Here is a 25,939-nt window from a genome sequence, read left to right as displayed (position 1 = left end):
TAATTGCTATTAAGCAGATGCGACATTTAATAAATAAATTAAAAAAAAGAAACGTTTCAATTCTGAAAGCGATTGATTCAGTAGATTTTGAGACATCGTGGTCACTGTTTTGTGAAACACAGTTTCGAGAAAGACACATCTAAAATTTTGTACACCGATTATTCATCCATTATGATCATATATTCATATTATTAATGATCAAGCAGCTGCAACTTTCTTGATTTCAAGAATTCAGGCGCAAGGTTAGTTAGGAGCAAAGAGTAAGTATGCCCTGTATTTTGCATGTTTGTCCAAGTGAATGTACGTTATTGAGGAAATATATTCTAAAGATACAGTGCACTTCAGCTATCTTTGTGAAAAGTAGGAGTTATGAGTTATAAAAATTTACATTTACATTTACATTCCCAGCAGTATGCACACCTTGAAACATACTCTCGTTAACTTCCACAAATATGGAAAACGAAAAATGTGATAACATTCTGTCAGTATACGTGCGACCATTTTTCAATCCTTTGTACTCGGATGTCACCGATATACGAATATTCATGTCAAAGTGGCATTTCTGTTTAATTTTTGTTTTCATGCTGAAAAGTGATCGTGTAAAGTACACAAATAAAAGCACGAAATCTATTATTTATCAGTTCCTATAAAAATCTCACAACGATACAATGACGTTCACTTCAATTCGACTTTCTGCAGCAAAATCGCAATTTTCGCAAAAAGGTCAAAACAATCATCCAAGCGTTAACAATCCTTGTGTCCACCGTTTGACCTCGGTCTGGATGTTTCGCGTCTCAGAATAACAACGACAGAGCATTTGTCGTTTAGTGGTTCGATAAAACCGCGCGTCTCCGTATTTCAACGAAAAGGACGTCGGCGTGTTCTAAAAATACGGAAGGTTGAAATACAAGGAAATCGAAGTCGTAAAAGCGAGAAGGGGAAGAAAAAAAGGAACGATAAACTGTTCGGGATTCCCGGTATTACACTTGCATCATATGGCAGGGGGGCAAAAAGACGGAGTCAATTTGTTTCCTCGCGGAATCTTATTTCTTACGATGATCGGTACCGGACCGGTCACCGTGCCCCCGCCATTCAGAACAACTTTCCATAGGATGGCCAGTTATTACGTGAAATAGAGTGCGTTTTAAACGCGGAAACCGGTTCGGAAAACACAATCCTACGCGTTTATGGTGGCAACAAGCCACAGTTTCTCGGCGCCCGATCCACCTAAAGCAGCTCGGTGAAGCCGTGCTCTGCCCTAATACATACGTAATTTCATCTTCTACTCCGCTCGATCCTCTATCCCCAGGCTACTACACGAACAACGTTCATACTTCGCTGACCCGTTTTGAGTAAAGCAAAGCGTCCTCGCGACAGCGCAACCCGTGTAATCGGATGACTTATCGTAATGGATTAGTTTTTCATCGCGTGTTACCAGTACGTGTTGCGTCGAAATCATTTGCCACTGTTTTGCATTTCATTTCGAAAAGGTTGCATAGTTCTAGAGCATTGTTCAAGTAATCGCGCGTTAGTTTCTTTGCATAGAAACCGGATCTTTAGATGGAAGTCTCCATTAACCTTTTAGGTACGGCTGAATTCTGCGCGAGGCTATTTCTCTGGACGGCAGAGTCTGATGTGTACTGTACAGAGTCTGATACTGTATATATAAGGTGTCCCTAAAAATGTCTCGCAATCCGAAAGTGGCGAGTTCCTCAGGCCATTCGAAGCAACTTTTTCCTTTACAAAAATTTTCTCCGAGGCACCGTTAACGAGTTATTAACGAAAAACAGTGACCAATGAGAGGCGAGCTCGGCTGGCGCGAGGCGATCGAGCCAATGAGCGGAACTGGGCTCGCGCGCTGGTTGGCTGGGCCGCCTCGCGTCGGCCGTACTCGATTCTTATTGGTCACTGTTTTTCGTTAATAACTCGTTAACGGTGCGTCGGAGAAAATTTTTGTAAAGGAAGAAGTTGCTTCAAATGATCCGAGGAACCCGCCATTTCCGGATTGCGAGACATTTTTGGGACACCCTGTAGACTGTTGTAAATCGATGCGAAGACAAAAGAAGTGTAAAACAATGCATATGAAGACGATTATTTGGTTCAAACGATGAGCGAGTGAGCTACTAGAGCAAGCCACTATAGTGGCGCGTCGTCAAGAAAGATGATATTCGTGGAAGCCACTATAGTGGCGCGTCGTGCCTAAAAGGTTAACCTTCAATTGGTGGCGTATGTGAATTTGATATATTATCGGTATGCAAAGCAAGCTATACAAAATTTGATCACCGCTTTAAAGTTAATCCTTTGCACTCTAGTGGCGTCCCTTACTGAGGCGCCACTACAAATTGATATACTAGTTTTCCAAAATCGTTATTAGAGCATCGGATTCGTTCATATTTAAAAAAGAAATGCTAAAATCGTATTGTACTTGCCAATAGGCTCAATTTCGTATACATAGATCCTAATAAATTATATAAAATAGAAATACCGTAGATCAGAAAACGTGTTTTGGATTTCGAATTCAAATAGCTTCGACTGCAAAGGGTTAACTTTACAAGATAAACTTTTACTGCACAAGGTGGCTATTATCCCAATTTGGACGTACGGGATTCAACTGTGGGCGCGAGGTTGTACTAAAAATCAAACATCGACGTCATATCTATAAAAAGTAGGCTCTTAAAACAAGAACATCTGTGGTACATTGACAATGGAACGTTACAGAAGGATCTCCGAGTGAAATATGTACGCAAACTAGTACAGCAATTTGCGACATGAACAGAAGCAAATCGATCATGCTAACGAGAGAAAGAAGAAGCCAATTGTTAATTGCTAATTGTTGATCGCTGTGTACGCAATACTGCGGGAACATCGCGGGATGTTCCGTTACGCACGATACACCAGATTACAACTGTTCCGTTATATGGGTATCAATTGAAAAACAATTTTTTATTTTTCATATACTTTCTTCAACATATTCAACAACTGTATTCAATACTGGATCCAGTATTATACTGGAGTAATTATTTTCGTTCAACACGATGATAGCTATTACATCCGAACGATCTCATTCAGGTAGAAAATTATTCGAACTTCGCATAAAATGAACATGTCAGAGATAATTCGTTCTAAACAAAATGCGTACGAGACCCTTCGGTTCCGCAACTTTTTAACTCGTTTGCTGTCGGCTTAAACAGTAGCTGCATTTTCTGCGATCTTTTCTTCTGCAGTCAATTAATTTGTATGCAGCTAGTACGGTAAATTCGCTTCAATTGCTAAAAATTCAACATGTAAACAGAAATGCACAATTTAAGAAGATAAAGACACAAATTGTCCATTTTTGTCTACACGTTGAGTGACAATCGGAGAGAATTTACTGTAATCAGGAATTTACTTCCTCTGCTAATTACCTCATAAAATAAAAATCGCTCTAGAAATTCTGCAGGATGTTCGCATAACATGCTTGCTAATGTAGTAGCTTGATTCGTAGTACGCAAACGTATGCGTACAACTGACAGCGAGAAATCCACGGAGTATCGAAACCATAACGAGCGATCGAAACGTTTATTCGTCTACTTTCCGCCACAATTGAACCGTTTATTTTGAAAGTGGCATAAGTCACTTTGTTTTTAAGTCGATATATTTAAGGGTTTGCGTTTTAACACGTTTCAAAATATGGATGCTAACTTTCGAGAAGATTTACTTGTATTTGTTATCTCAGGATACCGATATTTTTCTCAGTATAAATAATTTCGTATAAACATTAAAAATTCACCACTTTACATTACGGTAAAGTGACTTAAGCCACATTCAAAATAAATAGTTTAGAAAAATGACTGACATATATTAATTTTGTCCGACGTATTTTACTGAAGCGATGTTTCGAAAGGACAGTGATTTACTAAAATTGTTGAATAAATTACATATATAATAATAATTTATACCATGAACATATTTAATATAAAGGTTTGATTTAAGTATTTTTTGTTTTAATATTCATAAAATACAAAAATAATTAGTACATTTTGGAACATAAGTATAAGTAATTTATATGAAAATACATCGGTTCAATTTAATTTTCGTCGTCGATAGGAGTGATTAAGTCCTCGGAAATCGTGTTTTGTTTCAAATTTTTCAAATAACTGTGGTATATTGGGGGTATATAATTAAGCAAGTCCATCGTGTCTTTGTATTTTGCTGAAGAAACAGGACGAGATCCAGCGTATAACGGATCCATTTCTATTTGTGAATAACGCCTAGGTCTTCCTCTTTTTGGCGACAAATCCAAAGTTAGAAATTCATCTTTTTCATCTAAAGTTAGTTTATAAAACGTTTTATAGCCATCTGCTTGCGGGTCTGGAGGTAACCGCCACATCGCTATAATATAATTTACAAAACTGCACTATTCTTTCGCAGTTATAAAAATAAGTCCAGTGATCACAAGTTTTTTAAAAATACTGAAAATAATTCAAAACAATACTTCACACACACTTATCGCACGTTTCTATTTCTTTTACACTAAGCCTCGCAATTAATTTCCCGAGTACGACTTACGCCACTTTCAAAGTAAACATGTTTGTTATACCGTTAAATAGCAAAACTTCTCTCGAACAAATCTCAATAGTTCTCAACTTATTGATCACAAATTTTTTTAAAATGAGAAGATACCGTTCAATTGTAATTACTGTTACCATTAACTCGATTTTTTTGAAAAAGTGACTCATGCCACTTTCAAAATAAACGGCTCAATTGAAGCTACTTTCCATTCGGTGGCTTGCACAGAACATCGAGCAGTGCCACAGAAATGGCAAAAGGTACACAACAAGGGTCGCACACGACCCTTGTCTTCGCGCTGCTTCGAAGCTAAAACAAACGAAGGGAGGATCGCAGTTTACTTACGTCGTCCTGCGCCTTATGGCTTTTCCAGCGGAAAAACCTGTCCATCAGGAAGTCGTTTTGTAACTTCCACCGCCAGCGAATGATTTCAGCAGCACGAAGCTCGTGTCTCCTCCAGCCCGGACGATCCTGGATCGTGATTCGCTTGGACGGATAAACAAGAACGTCCTGGCATTGTTCTCGACATGATCGTCCGCGGTTAAGGTACAGCCAACAGGTCGACTCTCCGGGGAGCCTCGGTTCTCTGCTCAACCGCTGTTCATCTTGCTTTAATTATCGGCGAGAGCCCTGTGTTCGATAAGGGGCCGTACACCGTGCGTCGATAAAGTATCGTTCGTCGGCGGCACGCGTCGATTGATCCTCGATCGAACGGCTTCCGCGGTTTCCATCGCTTAGGTGCGCGGTCCCCGATCAGCTCCGCTGATCAAAGACGACGCTGAACGTCCGTGGACGAGCGTGGCATCGTTCGAAACAGGCGGTGGTGGTCCTTCGATTCGGTCGAGCGGCCGCCCGATGACAGTCATCGCGGGGATTAGCCTGTCATCGTGGCCCTCCGTCGACGGGAGCATCGCCGCCGTGGACACATGACAGCGACGACGAACCGATCGAGCAAGCGTAATCACTTCCACCGGCACGTGACTGGGAGAAACGCACAGGCGGCAGGGATCGAGGATCCGCAGTGGGATCGATCGAGGGTTTCGAAGGAAACGCAGGCCCCACCGGTTAGCGGTGTCGGATCAAATTGGCACCCGGTGGATCCCTGTCATTTCGGTGTTGCACGAGCAAACAGTCTCCCCGACCGGTCTAGGAACTACGATTTCTTAGAATGTATCGCTAAAGAGGACGAAGAGAGGACGCAGCGCCGGAAGGAATAGTTGACGATGAATCACAGTTGAATCACGGTCGAGGTTCAAAGTGGACGGCTCGAAAGTGCACACGGACGTGCGGCGTGATCGCGACTGGCGTGGTATTGCAGCAAGCACTGGATGCTGATCCGCGAGGGATTCAACGTGGAGCCGGTCGGTGTTTCGTCCCTTGCCCTCTCGGCTCCCTCTTCGCCGACGTGAACAAACGAGAGGAGAAACGGGTCTCACTCTCTCTCTCTCTCTCTCTCTCTCTCTCTCTCTCTTTCTCTTTCTCTCCGTCTCCTTCCAACCCCGTGTTTCTCCTTCCCCATGGTTCTGCGTCCGGCGGGCGCATGTGCGACTATCGATTCCGCCGGTTCTCGTATGAACACAGGACTACAACGATGATTTTTCCTGCGCAATGCCGCGAGAGGAAATCGTCCGAGGTCCTGCGAGGCCTCTGACTTACGGAGACAGGCTGCGGATAAGGTCGCGAGGATCACCGGACGGCGCTCATCGTCGCGGCTAACTTTCCGCCGTTAGGGTATTTTGCGTGTTGCATATGAAATCGTCGATCGCGGTGTCCCTCTGCCTTCCTTTTCTCGTTTCGTTTTCTCGACGCACTAACCAGACCTCGGGATTACTTTTCCGAAGAATCGTTCACAACGGGACCCGTTCGACGGAGACTTATTTCGCTCGCGACAACGCGTTCGAATGGACGCTGCGCGCGGAAAGTTGCACGCCGCTGTTGCTTGCCGTGCGTCCTATTCGTCAAACATGCCGCCCCCGTAAATATCAGTTAATTCAGAAGGTGGAAAAGTTTCGGAAATTGTGGACGGTGGCTCGGGAATGATGGGAAAACACGGGAAACTCGTTTCGGAAATGTGCTTCATCGATGGATGTCGCCGCCGTTGTAGAGAATGGAATGACCTAGTCCCTCGTTGAAAAGCTTGCAAGTTCGCTGCGGATTATGTATTGATCAAATGATATAGATATAGGGAACGGAGCTGACGTTTTGATTCGCTCTTTTCTAGGCGACACGGTAATTCCATTTGCGCTGATTGTATCGGTTTAGGTGAATGGAAAGCTTCGTTCTTTCTGAGTTATAGACCTTCGGGATTCAACTTCGGTTGTTTTCCGTACCGTTGTAATTAGTGTTACTATTAACTCGATTTTTTTGAAAAAGTGACTTATGCCACTTTCAAAATAAACGGCTCATACGGACGGGTACAGTTTGCCTCATTAACTTGTTCTGCGAGGCACGCTGTATTCCCATTTCCTCGGAAAATGCCGATGCGATGACGAAATTCTTGCCTTTGTTGTTTCGAAAGAGTGTTCTCTTCGTTTCACTTTCTGTGAGATTTTTCCGCAAAGAAACTGTGACAGCTCTTGCAGTCGCATTTACAAGGCTTGTTTATGCATGTTACGAGAACATTCGAAAATTGTTTCGTGTTAAAAAAAAAGTAAAATCGGTGACAATTGACATGTAATCGAATTACGAAAAAATCGTCCTATGGTCTCCATGACTTTGATTCGATTCGATTGATTTATTTACGGGTGAAAAATAACCATTTGGTTTTTACAACGCACAGGGATTAGTATATTTATAGGATTTCGTGTAAACAACATTTCAATACGAGCAGCAAAAGTTATGTCATACTTTGAAGAAACCAAATTGTTTAGCGAAATTATATAGCAACATGAAAAGTCTAGATTAAGAAAATAATGTAAAATGTAATGCAAAACTACTGTATATTACACTACATGTAACCTACAAATGTTATCCCACAAGTAGTCGCTAATTGCTATTAAGCAGATGCGACATTTAATAAATAAATTAAAGAAAAAAAGTTTCAATTCTGAAAGCGATTGATTCAGTAGATTTTGATACATCGTGGTCACTGTTTTGTGAAACACAGTTTCGAGAAAGACACATCTAAAATTTTGTACACCGATTATTCATATATTATGACCATATATTCATATTATTAATGATCAAGCAGCTGCAACTTTCTTGATATCAAGAATTCCGGCGCAAGGTTCTTCGAATCTATTTTTGAATCTGAATTTAGAAAAAAATGTGTAAAAGAGGGTCGTTCTTTCCACGCGAGAATACTCCCTTAACAAGATCGATAGTCGAAAATATTGTTTCGTGTGTATAGTTAGAAGCGAAGAGTTAGTATGCCTTGTATTTTGCATGTTTGTCCAAGTGAATGTACGTTATCGAGGAAATATATTCTAACGATAAAATGCACTATAGCTATCTTTGTGAAAAGTAGGAGCTATGAGTTATACAAATTTACATTTACATTTACATTCTCAACAGTATGCACACCTTGAAACATACTCTCGTTAACTTCCAAAAATATGGAAAACGAAAAATGTGATAACATTCTGCCAGTATACTGCCAGCTACCATTTTTTCAATCCTTTGTACACGGATGTCACCGATATACAAATATTCATGTCAAAGTGGCATTTCTGTTTAATTTTTGTTCTCATGCTGAAAAGTGATCGTGTAAAGTACACAAATATATATAATTTACACTTCAAATCGTTGTACGCGCTTTCGATTAACACGTTATTTATCGTATCAATTAGATCGTGTATTCTTATAAAATATGATGAATATGTCGTGAAAGAAAGACTCAAAGATCCAAACTGTCCGAGCAACTTAGAAACTTAACATTGCTTCCACCATGTCGGCTTCGCTCATCTGCGGTACGTGAAAACTTTGGTTGACCAATTCAGAGGAGATTTTCGTCGGACACGACATCGAGTTTCTACTTCGACCAGCAGTTTTTACGATGTACGATTGAATGGGAAGCTGCATGTTATGCTAACAGGAGTTAAGGAGGATTGCAAGGTTTGCTCTCAACGGAATAAGTCTGGCGAAAGACGCTAAATCACATATCTTTGCGATACTTGTACCGAGAAGTCGAGGATGCATCTTGGAGACTCTTTTATAAAATATCGTACAAAGCAACGATATAGAGTTCAATGTTCTACAAATTTTCTTCTTTCATGTATAGAGATACATAAAATATTAAAATGTAAAAGTTTTGTACGTTAATTTGTGCGTGAAATCATTTGAACTGTAGGAAAATCATTTTAAGCCCGAGCGAAAGCTTCGAATGCACAGGGTTAATTGTTCGTGTCAAAGGCTCCAAATATCCTCTTAATGGGGCAGAACAGTTAGAAATTTTGATAAAATCGATTGTTTTTGTTTTACTTTAAATAATATTGGGTCTACCGAAAAGTTCTGTCCGATAATGTCATTGCAAATTTCGATAGGTATGCACATGTTCATTTGCGACACATATTTTTGAAACATGTTACTCACAAATTGCCATCACGCTGGCAAGAGGTCATAAGTAACGACGGAAATTACATTGTACAATAAATATTACTAAATTTATGAAAAATCTATTATTTCCTTTCATTTCTCAAACGGACGGAACTTTCCGGTAGACCTAATATAAACAACCAATGAATTACTGTTTAAGGTTCACGATTAAGTACATTCACTTTACTGTGTAGCGAATGAATCTCGTCTGGGATTTGAAGGCTTATTATAAAAAGAATATGTCGTGAAAGAGAAGAGAGTCGTTAAATATCATAAAATATCGTACAATGCATCACGATCTTAACTAATAACATTCGTCAAGTGAACGTGATGTGTTCTACGCGTTACATGAAATCGTGATGTCGAAGTAGCGAACGCGTTAATTCGTGTATTACAATAATATAATATAATATAATATAATATAATATAATATAATATAATATAATATAATATAATATAATATAATATAATATAATATAATATAATATAATATAATATAATATAATATAATATAATATAATATAATATAATATAATATAATATAATATAATATAATATAATATAATATAATATAATGTAATATAATATAATATAATATAATATAATGTAATATAATATAATATAATATAATAATATAATAATAATATTATAATATAATATAATGTAATATAATATAATATAATATAATAATATAATAGTACTTCTAAATTTCAATATATATAATCCTGTTTACTATTTCGCCTCCGCAGTTTTCCCGACGAAATTTTCTGCCGGCAATTAATGAAATTCCAATATTATTACGCGTCGAGAAGGCAACTAATTAAGCCATAAAGTATTGGTAACGCAAACATATGAATATTTACAACCGCGGGCACGCGAAATATTTTAATTATAATGCAGATCGGCCGGCCACTCGCATAACGTTCTCGTCCTTTTTCAGCGTCACAACGAAAACGACGGAGGAAACAAAAACGTCGAAATTGCTATCGTGTTTTCGACTTAACTCAGAGCCGTGCTGCCCGGTCCTGCTGATTAAACTAGCTTAATTAAAACGGTGTAACGAACGGCGCCGCGACTTCTAAACGGGTTTTAATTAAGGATGCGGCCCGCAATCGATGCGACGACAATGCATCATATATATCCTGTTATTTCTTATACGGCCTTTGCAGTCGCCCCGTGTATTACGCGCCGCGATCGTAACCCGGTTCGAAAAAATAATAAAACGTAAACTCCCGTGGCGCAATAACCTCTTCAAAGAGCAGGACGCAACTTCAAACAGCGACCTGTTTTCAAGATCCCGTCAAAGAGGCGCGCTCGTTCTATAAAAGCATCTGCCGAGTACAGGAGAAGTTTTTAATCATATTATTATATACGAAGTAATCGAAGACGCGACAAGAAGACGTTACTCGATGAACAGCATTAGAAATTGCATCACAATTTTGCTAGCCAGAAATCGTCTTCCGTTACGATGCTGATTGAACGATTCCGATCGTAAGCTAGCAGCACCGTTGCCATAAATTGCAACGATAAAGAGTCATGTCATTCATACAAGATACATCAACGGCTCTATTATTTTCTAACGACGTAACAAGAAATCCAAATAATAGAAAAGACAACAATTTCAGCAGTCGCATCAAGGGGCAATCCTTTAAATTCCACAAATCCTGGATTTGAAGCCGCCATAAATTACTGATTGGTACATACGTCTCATTAGTCATTCGATCTGGCACGCCTTTAAATGTCATCCGTAACCACATGGTTGCAATTAAATTGCGGATTTTATGGATTTACGGGAAAAATTAGGGGTTTGAACGCGACACGTGTGAAAACATGTAAGGAATTAAAAGATACTGTTGCACGATACCGAATCTGTTCGAATCATTGGGTTGGCAACAAAGTAATTGCCGATTTCAGTTATGGATGTTTCTCACTCCCATTTTTATGATATCCGTGAATGTTATATTATAAAATTATTATTATTATTATTATTACGTTATTTATTATTATCCGTGAATGTGATTAGCTGCATGTATTTAAAAAGACAATAAATTTCATTCGTTCTTATGTTTTATGTTATTGAAATAAGAACTCTTTTATTTCATGTTTTAGGTTATCAAAATAAAATATTTATTTTCATGATTTGAGTTTATAGATATCAAAATAAACTATTTTATTTTACGCTTTACATTATCAAAATAAAATATTTATTTCATGCTTTACCTGTGGATTATCGAAATAAGATATTTTATTTACTGAAATTTTATGTCCTACTCGAAGTACTATTATATTTCAATTGTGAAGAATGTATCTAAAATACTATTTCAAATATTTTCTCTACAAATATTACCCAGCTCTGTTTACTCCAACAATTTTTATAAATTCTACAAATTATAATATCACAGTATTTGCAGTGATTCTCGTTGACGATCATCGACTCTAACACAGAATAACTTGATTTTATTTTTTAAACAAAGGAGTTAATCTAAAGAATTAGAGTCAATCTGAAAGAGGAACTTTGAAAGAACTGCAATTCTTTTCTGAAAAAAACTGTACTCGTTCCTTCCAAGAAACTCAAGCCTTTCGATCTATTGGGTTGGCAAAACTAAGTAATTGCCTATTTCAGTTATAGATGTCTCTCACTCCCATTTTTATGATATCCGTAAATGTGATATTATAAAATTATTATTATTATTATGTTATTTTTTATTATCCGTGAATGTTAGCAACTGGACAAATTGAATGCAGCGGTCAAGGAAAAGCGACCAGAATTGGTCAATCGTAAAGGTGTGATTTTCCAGCAGGACAATGCTAGGCCGCACACGTCTTTGTCCACTCGGCAAAAATTGATGGATATTGGTTGGGAATCGATGTTACACCCACCATATAGTCCTGATCTCGCGCCATCGGATTACCACTTATTTCGATCCCTGGACAACTCCGTTCGTGGTAAAACTTTGAATGACGATGACGCTGTAAAATCTCACTTAACTCAGTTTTTGGCCGAAAAGGATCAGACTTTCTACGAGCGTGGAATTTTCAAATTGTCAGAGAGATGGCAAAAGGTCATCGAACAAAATGGAAAATACATTACAGATTATACTTCGTTCCAAGCAAAAAAGAATTTTTTATTGCATTGAACAAATCGGCTTATTACTTAGTTGCCAACCCAATATTAAGAAAAGAAATAAATGTCTGCTCTATAAAAATCCGCTACCTAGTTGCAATACATCCTGTTGCAATGAATGAAACGTGAATAAAACATCAAACACGACCGAAGACACGCGAAAGTCCATCACGCGGTGTAATCATTGTTCAAACAGTCGCATCGAAGAAAGTTGCACAACCCGTCTCATGATAAATCGCGTCGTTTAGACTGTCTTATTATTCCTGGTAGAGCAAATATAGCGAGTTCGTGAAAAGTCGTAAAATGTCACGTCGTGTAACTGTTAACCGTCGAATGTTAACAGTTTCAGGAAAGGATATGGATCCTGCTTACGCTCCGTAGATTAGATACCGGGTTTCCCGTGCGGTGGACGTCACAGCAATAAAGGTACTGCCAACAACTTCTAACCCTTTGACCATGTATACATATAGGGACAACTTTAGATAATTTCCCTGAAGCAAAGATATAGTCATCTACGTGACGTCAGAGCGAACAAGACGTGTGATCTCTAACTATGCTAATGTGATCTACATGTCTGCAATTTCGTGTTAAAAACGGGCTATAAATCAGCGAAAACGTGTTTAAACTGCTTGAATGTTCGACATTAACGAATATGCGAAAATGTTTAAGTTTCAGAAACTAAATTCGGTTTTACATGAAACACTCATATTTTGAGAATTATTATATAATTTCGTAGAATGTATTTAAAGTTTGATTGCCATGCCGATATTGTTTAATCTATAATGTAATTTTTGTGATTTGTTCCAGTTTAAAAAAAAAATCATGTCGCAGGTATTTATTTATAATTACTGATTAGCAAATGAAATAGTTTTCGCTAAGGAAAAAGTTACTTCAAATGATCTTCGGAACCACCCCTTTCCGGTTGTTAACATAATTATGGAACACCCTGTACACGGACCAAGTTCGAACCAGTTCCGTTGAAATATTAAAACCATCGATATCCGCTTGGATAAAAGTCTGTCTATGGTGTCCACGTTGCGACCACGGTGCGGCGAAGATCATCCCTTATCCCCGCACGATTTTTAATTTCACTTTCGCGATTCCCATGCGGAGCAACGAACCGGTCGTCTTATTTGCGACGTGAAAATTTCGCTTCCCGAACGCTCGCAGCCTCGAACCCGAGGGCACAGTAACGACTCTCCTCCGAGCATGGGGGTCGAGCTACACCCCAGAGGGTACGCAAACGGGAAACAGAGGTGGGCTGGCAAGACGCGTTCAACGAGGAGATTCGATGCATTCACTCAGGTGCCACATTCGGCCCGCTCGTGCGTTCAGGCGACTACGCGAACCTGAGAACCAGGGGGTGGTTGCAACCCTCCGGCAGAAATTGCCTATGTCCACTCCCGCAGCTCGGGCTGAAAAATTTCGCTCGCCCCTGAACGGACTCAACGCGCCGAGAAGGTGTGCCCAAATGCTTTCTTTAATCATTAAAAAAATATTTCTTTCTAATCGTTCTTTCTTCTTCTTAACTGTTCATTGACCTGGCCTAAACGTTCTGATACCGAAGGCAAAAATAGTTAATTGTACCACATTAATATTTTTAGATGACGAGTATCCTGGTTTCACTTTATACTTTTAACAAACTTTGTTTACTAATCAGGAATTCGTATCGGAAACAAATTCTATTGTACATGGAGCTGCCAAGAACTGTCAGAAAGAAGTCGAAGATTTTACGGATACAGTAGAACCTCGAGTGAGACGTGTTAATAACCCTTCATAGATGGAGACATTTTAACTCGAGATGCAAAATAGTTTCTCCGAACCACGGTATTTCCATTTTATATAATATATTTTATAATATATTTTATAATATATTTTATAATATATTTTATATATATAATCATACATGTGAAATTAGATTTTGTGATTCATGCAACACTTACACTTTCAACAGTTTTTTAAAAAATGTCAACAAATTCGAAAATATTGAAATTGCTTTGTAACGAGATATAACAATTTTGAATGGCGTCTTGGAATCACCACTCGAGCGCAAAGGGTTAAATTGTCTGATTATTTCATTCTGCTTATGTTTTAACAAAAAATTGAATATGTTTTATTCGATAAATATAAAGTTAATATAATAATACAAAAAAATCAAAGGCACAGCAGAATTGGCCACCGCACAGTAACCGGCTCCACTACCCTATTCAAACCTCCATTATCCAAATTCTTTTTCGATTGAACTTGTTTCACGTGTAAACAGATCTATATATACATCTTATCCTCATAGCACGAGCATACGAGTTCATTCACGTTGTTCTGATGCAAATTAGGACCCCAAAAAAGTGGTAGATTTCAATTTTTACGGATAATTGTTTTGGATTATTTTTCTTATTACACCGTGCAGATTGATTAAACGATTGATCGGACACGTTATTTAATTTTGTTCAATATTTAATGGCAACGACTGGTAAGTTTCATTAAAATGGTACATACGGGTGCGCAAACTACTAGCGAAGATTCATTTAAACGGAATATATTCGTTCGGTGTGCAAACGATGTCACCTGGAATTACGAGTGCAACGGAGTGATTAATGAAATTTTACGGTGAAATCTGGAGTGTTGGGTCAACGAAATTGTGCCAGGGAATTGGGTGAAATCGACCAAGTAACCGCTGAAGGCTGGATGCGAGATGAAACGGATTTTCGGAATTGATTGTCGGTTCGGAGGAAAGAAAGGAATCTATCGAGTCGACCGGCTGAGCGAAAAGAGTTCAATTTGAACAGCTTTGCGGATCTGTAATCTCAAACTCGCGGAAGCTAGCTCTTCTCGATTTGTTTGCCGATAGAAAAAGAACGGTCACGTTCGGTGCACGATTTCGTCTTCATACCGTTGAAAGAACATCCAATATCGTGAGTATAGTAAATTGAGCAAACAAGTTCTGCAAGATCCTTATTATTATGAAATAATCTTTATTTAATTAAAAATTAAATATATTTATAAATTTTAATACTAATATTAAATTAATATTATAAATAAACTTTATTTAATATAAAAATTTCATTAAAATTTTATTTCCTATAATAAAATTTTTAAAAAAAATTTAATTTATTAGTACATTTAATTAAGGTAATAAAATTATTATTATGAAATAATCTTTATTTAATTAAAAATTAAATATATTTATAAATTTTAATACTAATATTAAATTAATATTATAAATAAACTTTATTTAATATAAAAATTTCATTAAAATTTTATTTCCTATAATAAAATTTAAAAAAAAAATTTAATTTATTAGTACATTTAATTAAGGTAATAAAATTATTATTATGAAATAATCTTTATTTAATTAAAAATTAAATATATTTATAAATTTTAATACTAATATTAAATTAATACTATAAATAAACTTTATTTAAAATAAAAATTTCATTAAAATTTTATTTCCTATAATAAAATTTTAAAAAAATTAAATTTATTAATACATTTAATTAAGGTAATAAAATTATTATTATGAAATAATGAAAATTATTATTATGAATAATCTGCAAGATACTTAATATATTTAACAGCTACGTAAGTATCGCGTGCGATTTTGTGAAATTAATAAGATTTGATTTCTTTTGTAATTTGCTAAGCCGCCATTTTGTCAGCATTGTCAACAACTTGGTTCAATTTCTTGAGAAATCTACAGGGTGACCGGTTTTGATCTTCACATGAAAATGTAACTCGTTAATTGTACACTGTATAAAAAATGTTTTCCACAGAAATTGAATGGTTTCGAGAAGATTAAAAATTTGGGTCGACTTTGTTTCTCGAACGGAATCGTTTAATTTTGCATACGCTAACTTTGACGAGTCGGAGAATATTAACAATCAGGGCAACGTATTTGAACATTAAGTGTTCCTTTAGAGCGGTTATTTATTTAAATACGTTAAGACAATTAAATTTCATTACGTTATTACTAAATGTATCGATAATTGCAATTTGACGCTTCGAAAATTTTGATACGACCTTGCAATATTTCCATTCAAATATCTCGCATACTAATCATTTTCTGCCGTTTCTAATCGAACATTTTTCGTTCAAAATGGCAAACCGAATCGATCAGTGTATTCGAAACTGTATTTATTCGTCGCGTACGCGTCCACTTACAGAAAAACGAATTATGTCGTCTCGAAACCATTGAATTTTTATCGGAAACAGTTTTCTTTATGGTGTGTAATCAACGAGTTATCTTTATAGATTCAAATCGGACACCCTGTACACGAGTTTGCAGCAAGAGGAAATATACAGCAAGTTCGTCTCCCAATCTAGGACATAGTCATAAAGAAAGACGAGCGTTTCGTTACACGAAAATTCTGCCATCGGCACCATTGCGCTATTAATTCAATTGGCGGAAGTGTTTTTGATCAAATCAAATTGCACGAAGGGTTAATATCGCCGCGGAGCAGGAAGAATCTTGGTTTAGGTTACTGTCATCAACCTGCTATCGCGTTTAAGCGAAATGGAAAGCCACGGATAATGGACTGATCGGCGGCGAACACACGAACGCGCGGCACGCACTTTGCTAGAATCTGGCTCTAACAAGCGTCTCTTTGGCTTCCATTATCGTCTGAACGCAGAAACGCGATCTAAAGGTGCCCATTACCATGTGTACAGTGTGCCCTCGCAGTGTATAATCTCGCCGCCGGCTGCGGTTCAACTCCAATTAGAGTTTCGGTAATGGAGACATTCGATTTCATCCCCGAAAATCTGGAGTCGAAGGTCGGTTTCTCGGTCCGCGTTAATTGCAGAGATAATTGCGAGAACAATCTGGGCCTAATGATCTTCCGTGCGTTCCTTAACGGTATGCTTTCTCAATGACGAGTTCCGACTTCGCGTTTAACGCTTCCTTTTTTTCCGTCGCGCGGCAATCGCGATTCTTTTCAGAGCGCAATTCCTTTGTCCCGATAACAGTCGCCGCCGGTTTTCTCGCTTTACAGAATGCTAATTACAATTTCATTCGTCAAGGGTCATTGTCGAGTCTTTGAATCACGAACAGTGTGAATTAATATTAACTTTGTTCGCGTCGACATCGCGACAAAAGTGGATATCGACGAATCGTAATTGTAGAAAATTGTCGAAACAGGAGGACACGGAATATGCAATTATCTTATAGGATTGTGATTGACAAATGAATCGTAACTGGTACTATTATAATGTGAGAGTATATAACGCTATATACAGGGTGTCCCAATAATGTCTCGCAAACCGGAAATGGCGGGTTCCTGAAGTCATTTGAAGCAACTTTTTCCTTTGCGAAAATTTTCTCCGAGGCTTCGTTTACGAGTTATTAACGAAAAACACTGACCAATAAGAGGCGAGCTCGACTGGCGCGTGGCTGCCCAGCCAACGAGTGCACGGAGCCAAGTTCCGCTCATTGGCTCGGCCGTCTCGCGCCAAATGATCGCGTCTCTGATTGGTCACTGTTTTTCGTTAATAACTCGTAAACGAAGCCGCGGATTGCATTTTCGCTAAGGAAAAAGTTGCTTCAAATGACCTCAGGAATCCTCTACTTTCGGATTGCGAGACATTTTTGGGACACACTGTATAGCATTATATAACACTGAGTAATTATATGAGATGATTTTATGTTCTGTGTCATTCTTTCGTGACTTCTTCAACGATCACGTTTGCCGTGCACAATTGCCGTGGAACTTTATGCATTTAAAAGAAACTCCACCGAATGCAATACTATAATAGCATTCGTTATTCAGCAGAACCGCGTACGTACGTACAATTACCAACGGGAAATAAGAAAAGTTATTTCTATTTTTTTTTTTTGCGTTACCAGCAGGAAACGCGGAATCTCGCTTCCACACGCATGCGCGAATTTAGTTGACAATTGCGGGATAACGCTGTGTGTCGTGACAGTGAAAAGTGATTCACTTTCTCAGAGGACATATGTATCGGCAGTATCAAACAGCATTTTCAAACTACATATTGTCCGACTAATTTACCTTAAAGTTGCGCTGTGTTTCCAGTTTCTTACTGTTACAACATGCGAAATAATATTACAAGGCAGAGGAGCGTTAATATTCTAATAAACTGGACGAACATTCGGACAGATAGTACTTTTAGACATTTGTCAATTCAATATAAATATTGGGTATAGATATTGGGTATAATATATACTTATAATAAACTTGGTTACAATCAATGGACAAAATTATGAGGTACTCTAAAAATTAATCTACTCTAAAAATATTATTATAATAATATATATTGCTACAATATAACATATATATTGGTTATAATCTTATAAACTTGATTACAATCAATGAACAAAATTATGAGGTACTCTAAAAATTGATCTACTCTAAAAATATTGTTATAATAATATATATTATAATTATGTGTTATTATTTATGTTATAACAATATTATTATTATAATATTATAATATATAATTATTGGGTTGGCAACTAAGTAATTTTGCCGATTTCAGTTATAGATGTCTCTCACTCGCATTTTTATGATATCCGTAAATGTTACATTATAATATTATTATTATTATTATTATTATGTTATTTTTTATTATCCGTGAATGTTAGCAACTGGACAAATTGAATGCAGCGGTCAAGGAAAAGCGACCAGAATTGGTCAATCGTAAAGGTGTCATTTTCCACCACGACAATGCTAGGCCGCACACGTCTTTGTCCACTCGGCAAAAATTGATGGAAATTGCTTGGGAATTGATGTTACACCCACCATATAGTCCTGATTTCGCGCCATCGGATTACCACTTATTTCGATCCCTGGACAACTCCCTTCGTGATCAAACTTTGAATGACGATGATGCTGTAAAATCTCACTTAACTCAGTTTTTGGCCGAAAAGGATCAGACTTTCTACGAGCGTGGAATTTTCAAGTTGTCAGAGAGATGGCAAAAGATCATCGAACAAAATGGAAAATACATGACAGATTAAACTTCGTTCCAAGTAAAATGAAAATTTTTGATTTCATTGAACAAATCGGCAATTACTTAGTTGCCAACCCAATAATCGACGGTCTAAAATTAAAGACTAAAAACGAGAGCGAATATTGTTCCGTCGCAGGCTTCGCAAAACCGCGGTACGATTCTTGCACGAGAGCGGAACGTTCGTGTTTTTCACGGTGTTCTGGTATAATACTATACGTCATTAAAATATGATGTAGAACGTGTTCCATATATTTGCACCAGTTGGTAACTCGATAAAATAACATGGAGAGACTTCATTCGATTCTGTTTTTATAATTGGTTTTACAGTTCACGCGTTTAATAAGTTTCTCATTTCCCGCAGATCCTTTGTATAATTCGCGGAATTGTCGCATTCGAATTCGCATTTGTTGACTCGCGACCGTTTTTCTGTTGATTCGTTTATTTCGAAACGTCTGCGTATGCAGCAACGCAGCCGTGCTCCGCAAAACGTGCAATAGAAATCCCAGAACCGCGAAGTGCCGAGATGCGGTGGCAAATATAATTATAGACCCGTTGCCGAGGCAGCGGAATCGCTTGGAGACGAGGTCTTTGTTTTCTAAAGAGAAGTATAAGTTTAATTCTGACTTGAAAACAAGCAGACAGAGACGCGCGACTTCGGCGTTCCTGTATTTCACTGCAGTTTTGAATATTAATCGTACGCCGCAGCCAGTGAACTCCGAGGCGAGACCTATGATAATCACGTTGTTGAATACATATCTACCCAGTGAACGTTGAATCAACGGAAACCAGGCTCTATAATTAACGCTCTATCTATCGGCAGAGAGTTTTCTGATATTATTTTTTTCTTTTTTATAGCGGAGATCAACGGTCGAGAATTTCTTAAAACGTTGTTCAAAAGCGACGGCAATTTCATCAAAAAGTCGACAAATTATTTCGATTATTATAATGTAACAATTCTATCCGAAATTGTTATTGCATTAATAATGTTATTGTATCAGTTTCTTTATAGTAAATCTAATATCTTTACGATAGAAAACGAATTTCTGGATACGATGGCACTTGAACTCCATTTGGACCCAGTATATAAATGTTGTTATTTAACCATCCAGCTTCTGACAATTCATTCAAATTTCCACACGTTCCATTGAGACTTATAAAAACAAACTAACGTATCCAGAAGAAGTACATTACAAAATACGTCGACCAAATTGCTAAATCAAATTAAAAATGATTTTAAGCATACTCAGTTATATTTCTGTCGAAATGGTCCAGCGTTCGAGTAATGTTCTAATAAACTAATTATTTGTATTTTTAAGCACTACAGAAATGTCAATCGAACTTTTCTTTGTTTACTGTACGTCTTTTTCATTTTGATCGTGTTATTCAACAGAAAGAAATTAATTCGTTCCATTTAAATTGAATTAAATATTATGATATTAGACCACAGCAATTGTTGTTAAGCGCACTTCGCGTCACGGTGAATAATCGCCAGATAGTGTTCTATAGATCCGAACGAATCTTTTTCGAGCTCTACAGGGTGTCCAAAAATGTCTCGCAATCTGTTAACAGGGGTCCTTGAGGTCATTCGAACGAACTTTCTCCCTAGCGAAAGTGCAATCCGCGGCTTTGCAGTGCAGTCCGTCAGCTGGCGCGAGACGGACGAGCCAATAAGCGGAATTGGACTCCGTGCGCCGAGCTCGCTTCTCATTGGTCAGTGGTTTTCGTTAATAGCTCGTAAACGAAGCCGCGGATTGCATTTTCGCTAAGGAAAAAGTTGCTTCAAATGACCTCGAGAACCGCCTATTTCCGGATTACGAGACATTTTCGGGACACTCTGTATATTTCGAACTGCTAATCAAAAGTCATCGATGCTCCGAAATTAATGGCGTTACGGATGGACAAATCGGGAACGGTGAACATGCTCGATTCTTCGAGCTTTCGCCGATCCGACGTCATCAGCCAGCCGACGAATCGACGATTTGCTCGCGAAGTCATGGGAAATATTTATCGCGCGAACGTTTCTGCGGTTTTATCCTCGGTTCAGACGCGTTCGTAATTTTTCCAGGACGTCCATCGCCGTCGCTCCGACGGCCGACGGCCGACGATGAAGAAAAATCGTCGGCGTCGTCTCGAATAATATTGCGCGAAAAATATGCTTCCGCCGATGCGACGTTGACTAAGCTGTCGCGTTGCCACGTATCCGGAACACGGAAATGCATTCTCAAGCTACAATGCACCCTGCACTAGAGACTTGCGTGTACCGCGCGATGTCATCGCTCTTATCTACGATGATGATGAGATAGAGACTTGTCCCACTTCATCTTGGTGCTACGTATCCGCGGAGCCAGATTTACGATAGTCGCATGTTAAATAGGAAGATTTTATGGTCGCGTAATTTTCTCGGGGCGCAATTTTCGGTACGTTTCATCGCGACGGGAGAACCTGATCAAAAAACTTCGAAAATGTGGAATATAATAATCCCATCGATAATGCATTTCGTCGCAAGTATAATTGAAACCAGCTTATTATAATCACACGACGATGAATTAATTAGTTGAACGTGATGTCGAATAATAAATCTCGGCAATGATTAACGACGGTAGTGGCTGCAATTAATAACAATAATGGCAATAATTAATAACAGTAATTGCTGTAATTAATAATAAAAATGGCAATAATTAATTAGATTCAAAACAGTGAGAAAATTTAAGAAATTTCAAATTCGTATATTGCTCCTGTATCTTGCAATCAATGCAGACAATTTTTGATATGCATCTGCATACTAAAAAATTCTCTCTCTCTCTCTCTAAAATTTCTATTAGAATCAAATTATTCGTGTTCACCAATGAGAATGTCTACTCCATAATGTTCGATATTTCATCACTTACCACAATGATTTTGTGTAAACAATTTAGTATCGACGATCTATTTATTTATGTACATATGCACGTAATTATCCGGAAACCAAACAAGATTATGCCGTAATAAAACGATAATAATTTGAATTGTATTATTACCATTAAATGATATTAATGCAAGGGGGTTTCACGAAATCAGAGGAGCCAGTTTCCGTGTAACATCGACGATTTATCATCATGCGCGATACAATTTCGCGGGATTTCGCAAGCCGACATCTCTGCGAGCGGATGGCTATAGTATCCGTAATAAATTCTAGACATGATAGATCAGAGTTTCATGTCCGGAAGCGGCGCCCCTTTAAAGTTCACTGCTTATCACCGAGTACCGCGCGATTCTTCGAGGGAATGAGGAACATCCTGCCGAGTAAACGGCAAATTAGACCGGTGTCTAGTCCCTAAAACCGCGCCACCCTAATGTCAGCCGACTTGTCTGCGAGCGAGCTCCCTTCGTTGACAAAACCGCGTTTAGAAATTTCCACGAAACTTCAGCTTGGCCGATTCGCCGACAGAACGTGGCCGTAATTAACGGCAGATGCGCCGAGCAATTAAAGTGAACTTTTTTTTTTAATGCGCGACGATTATGGGGGTCATTCTTGTTGCAGCCACTGACGAGGCTGGCTTCGTGAATTTAGCAAAATCATAAATTTATGCCTGTTCGATTTAATCCAACAATTAACCATTCACATATAAATTGATATTGATGTTATGAGCAGACTGCCGATTTTATGTATTTTTAATAAAAATGATTAGGTGAAACCTAAAAGAATGAAAGTATTCGAAGAATTTAAGGACACCTACGTATTATTTTTAACTCACTAAAATGATTTAAGAAAGAAAGAAATTTCCATTTGACTTTGTTTTTTAAATTGATGAAGTTAATTTTTACTTTGCATAAACTTATATAACATGGGATCATTTTAACCCTGGAACTACCCACTAGGGTTGCGAGCCCGCAAAATTTTTCATTTGTCTGCAAACATGTGTGTGTGTGTATATATATATAAATAAAAAAAAATACTAAAATACTCTAAAATATTAAAATACTAAAATACCAAAACTCTCCTAACTCGTGCCGTACTTCATGGAGGAACCAAAAACATTTTTAACAAATTTGTAAAGTATATTTCCTATATTTTCAAAATAATATTCTAAGAATATTCTAAGGAGGAGAACGCGCGACCTATGTTTAACCCTTTGAACTCGAAGCTATTTTAACTGTAAATCTAAAATAATTTTTCTGACTTATAGCATTTTTATTTTATATGACATAAAGTGCATTTTATGCGTGCGAAATTGAGTCTTGCGACCTACACAACGGTTACGCTTTGAACTATTTTTTCAAATCTAAACTTTGTTAATGTAAAGATTATCTTAGAACGTGATATAACAAATTTTAGCGGTGCCTCAGAGTCACCACTCGAGTGCAAAGGGTTAAAACTAATCTCCATTGATCAATTTCCTTCATATAAATATTTATTGTTACCGATTTCCTTAAAAATTGTTCACATTAAAAAATAGTAAACAATACAATCTCCAGTTTGCGAATTATGTGTGTCTATTTAAGCAAAAAGCAAAAAAAAAAAATGCTCTTACCAATTTGTAGACACACGATTATTAGAAAACACATTAATCAGTGGCGTGAAGGGAAGGAATTTTCGGACGCGGAAATTCTAACCTTCCCATGTGCGTGCCAGGTCTCAAGGGCCCGTCCTAAAAGTGGCGACATCCGGATGCTGGGCATTGTTGAAATGTCCTCACAGGCGACGATTTTAAGTATCGCGTGCGATTTTGTGAAATTAATAAGATTTGATTTCTTTTGTAATTTGCTAAGCCGCCATTTTGTCAGCATTGTCAACAACTTAGTTCAATTTCTTAAGAAATCTACAGGGTGACCGGTTTTGATCTTCACATGAAAATGTAACTCGTTAATTGTACACGGTATAAAAAATGTTTTTCACAGAAATCGAATGATTTCGAGAAGATTAAAAATTTGGGTCGACTTTCTTTCTCGAACGGAATCGTTTAATCTTGCATACGCTAACTTTGACGAGTCGAAGAATATTAACAATCAGGGCAACGTATTTGAACATTAAGTGTTCCTTTAGAGCGGTTATTTATTTAAATACGTTAAGACAATTAAATTTCATTACGTTATTACTAAATGTATCGATAATTGCTATTTGACGCTTCAAAAATCTAGATACGACCTTGCAATATTTCCATTCAAATATCTCGCATACTAATCATTTTCTGCCGTTTCTAATCGAACATTTTTCGTTCAAAATGGCAAACCGAATCGATCAGTGTATTCGAAACTGTATTTATTCGTCGCGTACGCGTCCAGTTACAAAATTCTAACCTTCCCATGTGCGTGCCAGGTCTCAAGGGCCCGTCCTAAAAATGGCAAAAGTCCTCGCAGGCGACCATTTTTTCCGAAATTGTTTAATGAGAGGTAATTCTCCCTTCGTCTTCAAGGCTAACGAATTTCCCTTCTTTTTAGCAATTCGGAAACTCGTCGATTGGGATGACATAACCTTGACATAACCTGGCAAGTCGACTCGAGTTCTTCAGAAAGCCTTGAACGATCAAACAACGCGCATAGCAGACGTATCGCCGCGATATTTTGTTATTATTATCGTTATTACTATTATTTTATTATTATTATTATTTTATTATTATTGATCTCGTATTATTATTATTATTATCGTTATTATTATTATTTTATTATCATTGATCTCGTATTATTATTATTATCGTTATTATTATTATTTTATTATTATTGATCTCGTATTATTATTATTATCGTTATTATTATTATTTTATTATTATTGATCTTGTATTATTATTATTATTATTATTATTATTATTATCATTTTTGCTTCGTTATTGCTATTTTCTTTCGTCACTGTTGTCATCGTTTTCTCGTATATCGTTGATTAGTTTGTCATTGTTATTATCATTTTGCAAATATATCTGTCATTTGTTATGCTTTACGTGCACACTGTTAAACGCTATTTGTTATTCACACACGCCTTCGTCCCTACAAATCGTCCAATTATGACTGAAAACGCAGAACGTGTCTGAACATCAACAACCGAAATTACAGGAACATCAGATTAGAAAATAAGTCGGAATCGTTGAAGAATACCCCGAGCAACGGAGACCTTTCGAGAGCCAAAAAGACAGCAGCACAGGCAGGCTCCCCAATCGTCGTTCCGCTGGCGGGGACGTCGAAAAAAAAAGGTTAGCCTTAATTGACGCACAGTTCAAAGTAGACCGCCTGTCGCGGCGATTGTCCCGTCAGTTGGCTGACGAATTAGATTGAATCTCCGATCTGGTCGTTAAAATGGCCACCCTAATATTCGTCCATTGCCCGGCCGTTCGGAATCGACTTCCCTTATCCGACGGCGGGGGTGGTGTGTGCGTGGGCATGATTAATTGTCCGCGCCGTTTAGCCCGACAGCGACGTTGAAAAGCGACGCCGAAAAGCGACGCAACCCCCGGTTAAAAGCTCCGCGAAGGAAGAAACGATGTCGCATGTTCGCAGAATCATGCAGATTGAAGTTCGCGACCTGTGATTGATCCCTCGATCGCTCATCTTTTGTTGGCTAAGATGCTTGCTTCTATAGCCGCGATTTACGCCTTGCGTCATCTTGTATAAATGATTCGAATTCGAAGAAACGCGGCCGTAGGTGTGATGAAGTAATAGTCATTGTCGCTGCACATACTCGCGTATGATCCGCCGGGTCTCGTATTCTTCATTAACCCGAGAAAGATAACCTACGTCGCAGAGGCGCCTGCGAAGACTGTTGATTTTTGTTAATTTTTCATAGAGGTCTAGTGATTTAAG

The 25,939-nt window shown here is 37.8% G+C and overlaps 1 protein-coding gene across 6 annotated transcripts in view; it reads right to left on the bottom strand.

Moving 5' to 3' along the window:
- The window catches only part of LOC117227332 (uncharacterized), a 410,549-nt gene that overhangs the window by 85,773 nt on the left and 298,837 nt on the right, over positions 1 to 25,939 (bottom strand). The window contains exon 1 of one of the 6 annotated variants that reach the window (XM_076527441.1): positions 4,894 to 5,833. The exons of the other annotated variants lie outside the window; for them this stretch is intronic. Within the exon in view, the coding sequence (XP_076383556.1) occupies positions 4,894 to 4,938 (45 nt within the window). The 5' untranslated portion in view covers positions 4,939 to 5,833. Of the gene's footprint in view, positions 1 to 4,893; positions 5,834 to 25,939 lie in introns of those variants that run through there. 6 annotated transcript variants of the gene reach the window in all.

Source organism: Megalopta genalis, unplaced genomic scaffold, assembly GCF_051020955.1.
Source record: "Megalopta genalis isolate 19385.01 unplaced genomic scaffold, iyMegGena1_principal scaffold0020, whole genome shotgun sequence".
Taxonomy (NCBI): Eukaryota; Metazoa; Arthropoda; class Insecta; order Hymenoptera; family Halictidae; genus Megalopta; species Megalopta genalis.
The sequence above is the reverse complement of the archived record's forward strand: the minus strand, read 5'-3'. Positions and strand labels throughout refer to the sequence as shown.